This window comes from Phalaenopsis equestris, unplaced genomic scaffold, assembly GCF_001263595.1.
Source record: "Phalaenopsis equestris unplaced genomic scaffold, ASM126359v1 Scaffold217989, whole genome shotgun sequence".
NCBI classification, from domain to species: domain Eukaryota; kingdom Viridiplantae; phylum Streptophyta; class Magnoliopsida; order Asparagales; family Orchidaceae; genus Phalaenopsis; species Phalaenopsis equestris.
This window is the reverse complement of record NW_018236463.1, coordinates 2,153-14,163: the sequence shown is the minus strand read 5'-3', so window position 1 is coordinate 14,163 and position 12,011 is coordinate 2,153. Positions and strand designations below refer to the sequence as shown.

General features: G+C 37.6%; 1 protein-coding gene across 1 annotated transcript; it reads left to right on the top strand.

Moving 5' to 3' along the window:
- Positions 1–225: 225 nt before the first annotated feature.
- On the top strand, positions 226–8,629 carry LOC110037281 (ABC transporter C family member 14-like; the record flags this gene model as incomplete). The annotated part of the gene is made up of 7 exons (XM_020741884.1): positions 226–312; positions 700–1,326; positions 1,470–1,634; positions 1,733–2,027; positions 7,778–7,992; positions 8,098–8,403; positions 8,504–8,629. Coding segments are annotated over 7 exons (1,821 nt in total), but the record flags the coding sequence as incomplete, so codon positions are not given.
- Positions 8,630–12,011: the final 3,382 nt, after the last annotated feature.

Below are 12,011 nucleotides of genomic sequence, written 5' to 3'. Positions count from 1 at the left end.
TTTACCATGGATTTCAATCTCTTGTGGAAATGTTTTACATATGACAAACATTTTGTTTAATGATCTCTACATAATTTATTTACTGTTTCTTTAATGAGAATTACTACATCAATATTGCCGCATCCGTGTTTAGAAAGTTTATCCAGCTGTAGTAATATAATGCCAAATCATCTTACAACTCCAAAGAGAATTTTGTTGTGAAATTAGTTATATATTCCCGTGCAGGAGTGCGTAAGGGGTTCCCTGAAGGACAAAACCATTGTACTTGTCACCCATCAAGTTGATTTTTTGCACAATGCTGATCTCATCCTGGTATGTGATACAATTCCACTTATGCAGTATCTTCAAGAAATTTTGGCCTAACTGCAACATTATTTGACCTTTTCCAATGCACAATAAATAATTTACTATAGTATTTCTCGCAATTTTTTTTTTAACTTTCACTATCTGGAGAATGACACTGCAAATGTTACTCGTCACAACAAAACTTTGTTTGTTGCATTAACAATAAACTTTTACTGTTCCTGTCATTTCATTGATTTGCAAGTATAAGCTGGCAAAAGTTTTTGCACATTTGTGCTAATATTGTTAGAACAAACCTTTCCATCTTCATGCCTGTTATACAAACCAATAATCGCAAGCCCCGCTGCCTCTAAATTTAATCATAAATATCAATCAAAGTTCATTTAAACTGGCCAGGTTATGCGAGATGGAATGATTGTCCAATCAGGGAAGTATGACGAGCTACTTAATGCTGGTACTGATTTTGCATCATTAGTTGCTGCACACGACAGTTCCATGGAGTTGGTTGAGCAGAGTGCACCCGCCCATGAAAGCATGGATGATCCATCTAAACCATCAAATAAATCCATCACAGATCACGATAAAGCTAATGGTGAAACTTCCACCATGTCACCTAAGGCTGAAAAGGGCTCTTCTAAGCTGATCAAGGATGAGGAGAGGGAGACTGGGCATGTCAGTTTGAATGTATACAAAACCTACATGACCGAGGCTTGGGGCTGGTGGGGAGTCATCAGTGTGCTGCTTGTTTCATTTCTGTGGCAAGGATCTCTGATTGCCTGTGATTATTGGTTGTCATTCACAACTTCAGCTAATAATTCTGCTTCGTTCAGTCCATCGCTATTTATTGAAGTTTATGTCGGCATAGCTGTGGTTTCAATTTTCCCCCTCACAGGGAGGGCCTTTCTTATAACTTCCTGGGGGCTCCAGACGGCGCAGATCTTCTTCAAGCAGATATTGAGCAGCATCTTGCATGCACCCATGTCATTTTTTGATACCACTCCTTCCGGAAGAATCCTTAGTCGAGTATTTCACTCCCTTCTTTTCGATTCCTTCATCTTACATTTACTTTATTATGTATTGTGACTTAAATGGCTATTGCAAGAGATTTCTTTCACGAATACTTAAATGTTATTTTTTCCTTCAACTGATCGGAATTCCACTGTTAGGCATCATCGGATCAAACCAACGTCGATCTCTTCATCCCGTTCTTCATTGGATTGGCTGTTGCGATGTACATTGCAGTTCTTGGCATTCTTGTGGTCATCATTCAGGTAGCTTGGCCAACTCTCGTTTTCATAATTCCACTGGGATGGCTCAACATTTGGTACCGGGTGGGTTTTCTCTTCATTCAGTAGACAAGCTTTGTTGAGCTCTATGCTTCTATCAATCCTAATTGATTGCACCTCTTAATGATTTCGTTTTAATGCAGGGCTACTTTATTACAACATCTCGTGAGTTAACTCGGCTTGATTCAATAACCAAAGCACCTGTCATCCATCACTTCTCAGAGACCATTCAGGGCGTCATGACTATTCGGTGCTTCAAGAAAGAAGAAAGGTTCTCCCAGGAGAACATCAACAGAGTTAATGCAAGCTTAACTATGGATTTTCACAACAACGCTTCTAATGAGTGGATGGGATTCCGTTTGGAGTTAATAGGAGTCTTAGTTTTATGCATTTCTGCGTTACTAATGGTTTTGCTTCCCAGCAGTATTATCAAACCAGGTTAGTTTTTAGCATTTAAACTGAAATTTGTGCTGCAATCCATTAAAAAAAGCACTGTTTTTTTCTCCCACCTAAGTAGATATGAAGCTGTGAATTTGATAAGAAGATTGAAGGCTGCTAAAAAAATTGGTTGTTTATCTTTTTGTTCCAAACGCATAGATGTGTTAGATGTGCATGTGTAGATGCATTTATACTATCAACTTTTGTGTGATGAATATGATGGGAAATCTCTAACTTCACCGGGCTTGGAATAAATTAGACATTAAACCATACCGTGGATTGACGAGATCACACAAATTTGATAAAAAACCGGAATAAAAATTAAAACAAAGGCACAATCAAAGCAACTAGAAAAGTACATGAGAATTTACGTGGAAAAACTTGAGAACCGGAAAAAGCTACGGTGCCACTCCATTAGAAATTTCCACGATGAAATTCAAAAGGTTTTACAAAGAACTCACACAAATTTTCTCTTCACACACAAAGAAAACATACAAAACTCGCTCCACAATCTTCCCTCTCCAATCCGACACAAAAAATCACACCGAATTACTGAAATTATCCTTTTCGACACTCCTCACCTTTACCAGAATGCTCGTCGAAGAATACTGAAGGAAGAAATATAGCAATACTTTAGTTTTTGTCGCTCGAATTCGGGATTAAAACCAAATCTCTCTTGCAATTTGCACTTGGCTCAGGCGCCCAAAATTGGCTCCAAGCGCCAAGCTCTCGGGAAGCTGCATCTAAATTGGGCTCTTAGGCGCCCAAAGTTAGCGCTTATGCGCCAACATCAACTGCACCCACGATAAGTGGGCACATAAGCACCCATTGTTGGCGCATATGCGCCAGCCTTCTTGCTTGAGATGCTCCGGCTTCACATGGCAACCCAACAATCTCCCACATGAAGATGATAGCTTTGAGCATCATTCCTCTGTAACTGCACCTCTATCTAAATTGTCTTCATAATCACGTACTGTGATCACGTACCGTGGTGTGGCTCACCCCTGTTTCAACCCTTTTGAAACCCAACCGAAGCCAAATATAGCTTCAGTTTCTCAACAGTCACCACCTTCATCAACATATTCGCAAAATTTTCAGCTGTGTAACATTTCCAGAAATAATTGTCCATCTTCTAGAAGAGATCGACTAAAATGATATCTGAGTTGGATGTGTTTTGTTGCATGAAAATCAACGTTGTTAGCAAGATGAATCACACTCATATTGTCACTGTAGAGTTTTTCAATTCCTTGCTTCTTTCCCAATTCTATTGTGAAATTTTGAAGCCAAATTATCTCTTTGCTAGCATCAGTGATAACGACATATTCGACCTCCATAATTGAAAATGCAATTATTTTCTGCATCCTAGAAACCCATTTCATTGCTGTGTTCCATAATGTGAAGAATATCCCGTTGTACTTCTTCTATTGTCCACATCTGTTAGATCTGAATTTACGATTTTCTTGTAGATTGATCTCTGCATTCCATAACAAAGTGCATTGTTGATTGTTTCTCTCAAATACTTGAGAATCCACTTTACGGTCTCCCAGGGATGTCTTTCTGGATTGCACATGTACCTGCTGACCACTCTCACAGCATATGCAATATCTGGGCTGATATAAATTATCACATACATCAAATTTCCAATTGCTAAAGCATGTGGAGTTTTCTTGATCTGTGTTTGTTCTGCTTCATAGTTAAACAATAGCTTCTTAGATAGTTCGAAGTGACTACCTAAGGGAGAACTAACTGGTTTCACCTCACTCATGTTGAACTTCTGTAGGATCTTCTCATCATACTCTGCTTGAGAACTTCAGTGGTCCTTCATCTCGAACTCATTTGATAACTGTTTCTTCAAGTCCCTAATTTTATCTATATCTGCCCCTACAATCAATATGTCATCCACATATAAAATAAGCAAAATATAACAGTTGCCGAAGCGTTTGATGAAACAACAATGGTTTGCCTGGTACTTCATGTACCCATTGTCTGACATGAACATGTCAAACTTTTTGTACCGTTGTCTCGAGGTCTGTTTTAAGCCATAGAGACTTTTCTTCAATCTGTACATCAAACGTTTTTTGCCTGAAATCTTGTAACCTTGTGGTTTCAGCACATATAGCTCCTCCGCCAGTTCTCCATGTAAGAAAGTTGTTTTTACATTCTTCTGCTCTAGATGTAGATCTTCCACTGCTATTAGACTTATCACAACCTTGAGAGTAATCATCTTCATCATTGGGGAGAAGATCTCTGCATAATCCACTCCTTCATTCAGTTGGAAGTCTGACTCCTCTTTCAACTTTTAGACTCATTTGTTGTACAGTGCTATTTTGTCATTTGGTAGTACTTTCAAATCCTAAATCTGATTTGACTCTAAGGATTACATTTCTTTATACATGGTAAACTCCCACTCTCTTGGATCTTCAACTTGAGTCATCTTCTCAAAACAGTATGATTCACCACTATCAGTTAGTACCAAATAGTGTAAAGAAGGAGAATACCTTTGTACGGGTCGTGTCACTCTGCTGAATCTTCTGACTTTTGTAGCAGGTGACTGAGGAACTTACAATGCTCCTTCTGATCGAGCAATACTTCTTTCTCCATCTTCCTGATTACCAATATCATATATCTCCACATATCTGAATTTTTCAAAATTAGCTAACGGAATATCCTGAGTTCTGACCCTGTCTTTGTACATCTCCATTTCGTTGAAGTGACGTCCTTTCTTATAATGAATTTCTTATTTTGATAATCCCAGAACCTGTACCAAACTCTTCTGAGCCATATCCAATGAAGGTGCACTTGACAAATTTCTAGTCAAGCTTGCTTCTGGACCCTGCACCAACATGCATATATGCAGAACACCCAAATACTTTTAAATGAGATAAACTTACCTTTTTGCCACTCCAGGTTTCTTTAGGCAAGTCTTCCTCCAAAGGTACCGATGGACTACGATTAATCAGATAAACTGCAGTGTTAACCGCTTCAGCCCAGAACTGTTTTGGCAAGCCAGCATGCAACCTCATGCTCCTGACACGCTCCGTGAATGTTCTATTCATGCGCTCAGCCAACCTATTCTGCTGCGGTGTCCTTGGGACAATGAAGTCATGCCTGACCCTCTCTGTAGCACAAAAATTCCTGAACTTTTGATCACTGTGCTCACCTCCATTTTTTGATCTGAGACACTTAAACTTTAAGATTGTTCATTTCTATCATAGCCTTCCACTTCTTAAGGACTTCAAATACATCAGATTTTTACTTTAAAAAATAAACTCATACCTTTCTCATGTGATCACCAATAAATGTGACAAAATAATGAGATCCTCTAATGGACTGAACTGGAGTAGGACCCCATACAGTAGTATGAACTAACTCTAGTTTCTTTGATTTCACCACTGGTTCGCTCTTGGAGAAAGAAACTTTCTTTTGCATTCCATATATACAATTTTCACAGAAATTCTGGTCAACCAATTTCAAATCCTGAAGTTTTTTTTTCGAAAGTAGGGAGTTCATACTTTTCTCGCTCATGTGGCCAAGCCCACGGTGCCATAGACATACATCTACTCTAGTTCCAGCCTCATGTATGAAATTAACTATTTCATTGATTAGATAACATGTGACTTCAATGTTGCCCCAACTATCACTAATGCCCCTGGTCACCTTCCACGAATCTCCTGTGAAAGTTGACACGAGTCCTGACTTTGCCAGCTAGCTCATACAAATGAGATTTCTCTTCAAATGTAAATTTTCAGACTGCTCCATTCATCAACTTGATAGCAACATCTCCCTTTCCTACTATACTGCATGCCTTACTATCTCCCAAATAAACTTTCCTTAATCACTTTGAGTGTAGTTTTTAAATACCTTTTTATTGCGGCAAACATGAAAAGAAACACCTGAATCCAATATCCAGGATTCAATACTTACTAGGGATAACACTAAAAAGTCACTTTGGGTTTCACTTGTAGAAATGCTACTTTTGTATCTCTACCACCTGCTTTTCTTAGAGCTTTGCAGTCCTTCTTGAAATGTCATTTCTTACCGCAATTCCTACAATCTCCTCTGCTTAACTTAAGTTTTTCTTTCTTGGACTTGGATCTGCCTGTCTCTATTCCTGCCCAAATTCCTTTCTCTGTTATTAACATTCACCGCAGAACCTGAAGATTTACCATTCACTGTTTTACTGCGAAATTCTTCATTCAATAACAGACCCACAATATCAATGAAGTTCAACTTCAAAGTCGATGAAGAATTACTCATCGTCGTTACCAAACCATTACAACTTTCCGACAATGAAGATAATATAAATAGTGCTTTGAATTCATCATGAAACTTGATCTCTACAGAATACAACTGACTCGTCATAGTGTTAAAGTTATTGAGATGTTCTGCCACTGACCTGTCTTTCACCATCTTGATGTTGAATAATTTTATCAAAAATATTTTATTGAAAGCAGAAAGTTTTTCGTACATCTTGGCAGTGCCACCATGACATTCACCATAGTTTTCTCATTCACAATATTGAACACAACATATAAGGAAAATGTCAACTTGATCAAACCCAGTGTGGTTCGATCCAACACTTCTCATTCCTCCATAGGCATAGATTCAAACTTCTTTGTTATTCCTTGTAGTGGCAAGTATAATTTTTACTAATACAACAAATCCTCCACTTACATATTTCAGAAAACGAAGTTCATCCAATTAAACTTCTCTACTTTGAATCTCGCTTCTTCGGCCATTGCTCTCACTCAAATCGAACCCCGCTCTGATACCAGTTGATAGGAAATCTCCAACTTTAGTGGGACTTAAAATCAATTAAAAACTAAATCACACCATCGAATAATGAGATTGCACCAATTTGATAAAAAAATTGGAATAAAAATTAAAACAGAAGCACATTCAAAGCAACTAGAAAATGATGTAAGAATATACGTGGAAAAACCTGAGCATAGAACAAAATCATGGAGCCACACCACAAAAAATTTCCACTATGAGATTCAAAAAGTTTTATAAAAAAATCACACAAGTTTTATCTCCACATACAAAGAAAACTTACAGGACTTGCTCCACAATCTTCCCTCTTCGATCTGATGCAAAAAAATCATGCCGAATTACCGAAATCCATCACTTTGACGCTCCTCACTTTCACCGGGATGCTTGTTGAAGAATACCGAAGGAAGAAATTGCAAATTTTCAATTTTCGTCGCTCGAATTTGGGATTAAAACCAAATCTCACTTGCAACCCGCACCTGGTGTTTAGTTGCTTAAACTTGGCGCCTAAGCGCCAAACCCTTGGCAAGCTGCGCAGAAATTGGGCGCTTAGGCACCCAGAGTTGGTGCACCCATGATAAGTTACTACCTGCCGCACCAAAGGGGGCACTTTATGGCTGGTGCAGGTGCGCCAGCCTTTCTGATGCTTCAGCTCCACATAGCAAGCCAACAAGATGTGCATACACATTGCATTAGAAGATCGAATCAGTTTTTGACTCGGATTATTTTTAGATTGAATTTATCAAGGAGGTTGGATTCAAACTTGCCATAACGATACAGGGCCCAGCTCAAGATAAGACCACGTAACTTTAATCCAATTTTGAGACTGGGTGAAATGAGCTTGAGGTCGTATTATTAATAGTCCTACTAAAGGTGTTACAGAAAATTTTTCACAGATTTCTGATTTTGAGCAACCATTGTTTAGAAAAAGAAATAGAACGAACTTTATATTCTAACATTATATAAACTCTGTAATGCAGAATATGTTGGGTTATCTTTATCCTATGGTCTCTCTCTCAACGGCACTCTATTTTTTGCCATTTGGATCAGTTGCTTCTTAGAGAACAGGATGGTTTCTGTGGAAAGGATAAAGCAATTCAGTGTTATTCCCCCAGAAGCTCCATGGAAAATTAAAGACTGCCTGCCTTCCCCGAATTGGCCCACTCATGGAGAAATTTCTCTCAAAGATCTAAAGGTTAATATCTGAAACAGAAGGGCGCCTTGTTCTATTCTAGATCATATGTTTGTCAATTCTCTTAGCACTGTTCTCTTTTAAAAGTTGATGCATTACTTCTTACAGGTTAAATATAGACCGAATACTCCTCTTGTTTTGAATGGAATCACACTCAACATTCACGGTGGTGAGAAGATTGGAGTTGTTGGTCGGACAGGGAGTGGAAAATCAACCCTGATTCAAGCTCTTTTCAGAATTGTAGAACCTTCTGCAGGAAAAATAATCATTGATGGAGTGGACATATGCAGTTTGGGGCTTCATGATCTCAGGTCACGCTTTGGGATTATTCCTCAAGAGCCGGTACTCTTTGATGGAACTGTGCGGAGCAATGTTGACCCAATCGGACAGTATACTGATGATGAAATTTGGCAGGTGGGAAATTATAGTGATGAGTTTCTATCTCAGCTATTACTGGACTATGACATTCTTCTGCATGTTAAGCTTATATTGTAGCATGATCTTATATTTGCAGAGCCTGGAACGATGCCAGCTCAAACAGGCTGTTGCTGCAAAACCTGAGAAGCTTGATTCTTTAGGTACCATGATCTCCTTTTTATATGAATCTTTATATTTTGAATGTTTAATTCAAAGGTTTTGATAGAGTTTGGTCGGTTCAGACCTTATATTTAACTTCATAGAGAAGTATAGTTTTCTATCTAGTAAGAATTTTGCTTGGTTCGTAGAAGAGAGCTTGCTTTTTACCCTGAACTATCAGCGAAGTTTCAACATGATTCCATCGACTATCATTTGAGAGTTCTTTGAGTTTTTCCGGTGAACTCATGGAGTAGTTAATAGAGAAGTATAGTTTTCTATCTAGTAAGAATTTTGCTTGGTTCGTTGAAGAGAGCTTGCTTTTTACCCTAAACTATCAGCGAAGTTTCAACATGATTCCATCGACCATCATTTGAGAGTTCTTTGAGTTTTTTCTGGTGAACTCATGGAGTAGTTAATAATCTGCAATATAATTGAGGAAAAGGAGTTTGTTTCCTAAATAACGGTTTTGGCCCTTGACTCAAGTTTCTGAGTTGATAGGTATCTTTTGGTTGGTGTATTTACCTAATTAAATTCTGGGTGATTAATACCATAAACACATGGTGTCAATGGCGATGATTGAAGTGCAGTAATGTCACAAAAAAATCACTTTATCAGACACAAATCTCATTGCTTCTTGGATAATATAACTTTCTAAATCAATTTTGGAATATCTCTAATTTCAATATATTTCTGGAAAATTGATTGTTGGTGGAAAAATATTTGTTCTGTGCTTTGATGAGTTGATGTGACTACCATGACATTTGGAAGATTTTTTATCAATGATCAGATACGACATTTAAAGAATAATAAACTTTCCGAAGGAGAATTCATGTTACCTTAGAAATGGACCTAATCATTCAGAGGATGAAAGACTTGTGGGTCTACATGAACCAGGTTTTTTCCCTACCTTACGGATGTAAGACGATTATTTCATTCTGGGATCTAGTATACCTACAACTGCAAACCTTCATAATTAATTACATATCTAAAATTGTGAACTCTAGAAAGAACTTTCGATTAAAATATTGGCCTATGTTACTTGGATTTCAAGGTTGGTCAAATGAAGGATTTCAAATGTGATGGAGGGATCCAAGTTTGAAGTTGAAAAACTAATCTAAAAAATTAAGACTTACAATACAATGACGATGTGTCATGGAAAGACCTAGGAGAAGGGATTTGACCATCCCCGGAAGGACGGTTCGCCCAAAAGACTTATATTTGATGATTATTGAAGAACTTTGAATTGAAGTTAATTGTGAAATCAAAAGAGTTTAAGATATACTAGGTGCGTTTGATTGATTGAAAAGTTTGAGCTTTGATTGGTTTGAGTTGAAATGGATCCTTAAACAAAAGGGAAGAGTCAGGTAAGAAAAATTTCTAGATGGAAGTGAAAGTTTTAGCTAGCCTAGAGTCTACAAGGAACCTAAGCGGGTGAACTAACCAAAAATTTGGGAATAACGCCCTCCGTCAAGATGCTTATGGTTTTCTATCATCTCAGGCATTGGTATCTTCAGACTATTAACCAATGAAATAACAGGAGGTCTCTCTTGTTACCATAACAATGACTTAAGGTAGATCCATGATTTGTTTGATTCCTAAGTTTGTCGATTTCTAGGTTTAAAGTTTTGTATTTAACATATTTTATTAAAATGTTCATGAGAAGAACCTACATGATAGGTTCTTTTCCTCTTTTTTCTTTTAGCCTTCTTAACATACAAGAAGAACTACGAAGAGCATGAAATATGATCGAACTATACATGCAACGTGAAACATGAATTGGAGCATGAAATATAAAATTAAATTTGGTTAGGCTCAAAACTTGGGCAAGGTTTGGGATGGATTGAGCTAGGGCCAGTTGAGGTCAGTTGAGGTCAGCTAAGGTTAGCTAAGGTCTGCTAAGGTCAGTTAAGGTTAGCTAAGGTCTGCTAGGTTGGATTAGGATGGGTTGGGCTAGATTGGACTAGGTTGGGGTAGCTTAGGTTGGGTTAGGTTAGGCCATGTTGGGTTCAGATTTGATGATATTTGGCAATATTGTGCGGAGATCGACGATCGAGCTTCCTCGACAATTACATCTCCCACAGATCGCTTGATGGTGATGCGACGCAACGAATGGCCACCGAGCTCGAGCAAGACGCTAGTTCAGGGCGTGAGTGGGAGCGGGTGTAAATACGGGTGTGCACGTATGCAAAGGTGCTGAGTCCCATGGGTGCCGCACATGTGCACAGAGGCGCCAGGTTGCATGGGCTCGCGAGTGTGTGCGAGCGGCCCCTACTAAAAAAATGACAAACTTGACCCACCCAGTAGAGAAAAGATAAAAAATTATAAGGAGTGAATTTTAGCTAATGTTGTTTCCATGAAAAGGAAGTTGGGGTCAAAATGTGGGTCTCACTCTACAAAAATTGAAAATTTTGACAAGAGTTCAAATGAACTTCAAATTGATCAATTTTGATGTTCTCAACTCAATTTAACTATATTTTGAGAGCTGATTTGAGCTCATTTTGAAGATGAAATCATAATTATCGGCTAAATTATCCTAATGATCGTCCAAATTATCGTGGGATAAATAAGACTTTAAGACGAAGTTCATTTTAGGTGCCGAGGGGCTCATATTAAAGATTTTAACGATCTAGACGTATTTGCATAGTCCATTTTGCAAAATAATATTCTGTTTGAAAAATTTTACATGGGATGAATTTTCATGCTTAAAGGCTCTCCACACAAAACTTCACATAAAAAAATGATCTGATGCCCATTGAAACTTATTTCACATTATTAATGTATTGATAATGAATCAAATGTAGCTTATAGCACGAAATGCCAAACACTACAATGATCTATGGAGGGAATGATAATTTCGGGGCATAAAAATGATAATTTCACAATAATCGCTTGTCGAGCTGAATTCCGACCCAATTTTAGAGTTTGATTGAAGTTAATTGTATATGATTTCTATTTTGTAAGTTTTATTTTAAGTTTATTTTAAATCCTTGAGGTGAATAAAGGGTTGATAAAAAATTAGGTCTACAGTTGTATTAATATGACGAGCCTAACATCATTAAAAGTGATCATAACCAAGCCTAAAAGAGCCCCACAAAAAGCATTCAAAACATAGTTGAAAATAATAGGATATTAATTAGAGGGCCAAACAATCTCCACATCAAGCAGACTTATGATCAAATCTAGCATCTCAATTAAAGAAATCCAATAAGCCCACAATCACTTAATTCAAAGGTCATTAAAACACTCATATGATAAAAAGGTCAATCTATGATAAATGGAATTAATATGAGTAATCTAATATGGTGTTCTGGAATTCTGATTAGATTTAACAAAATGTAACTCTAAAAAATTATAAATAAAGGTTCATTCTCAAGATGGAGAAACTTGAACCTTGGATTTGAGTTTGGAGAATTTGGAGATTTAATGAACTTCGGAGATTTGTTTGA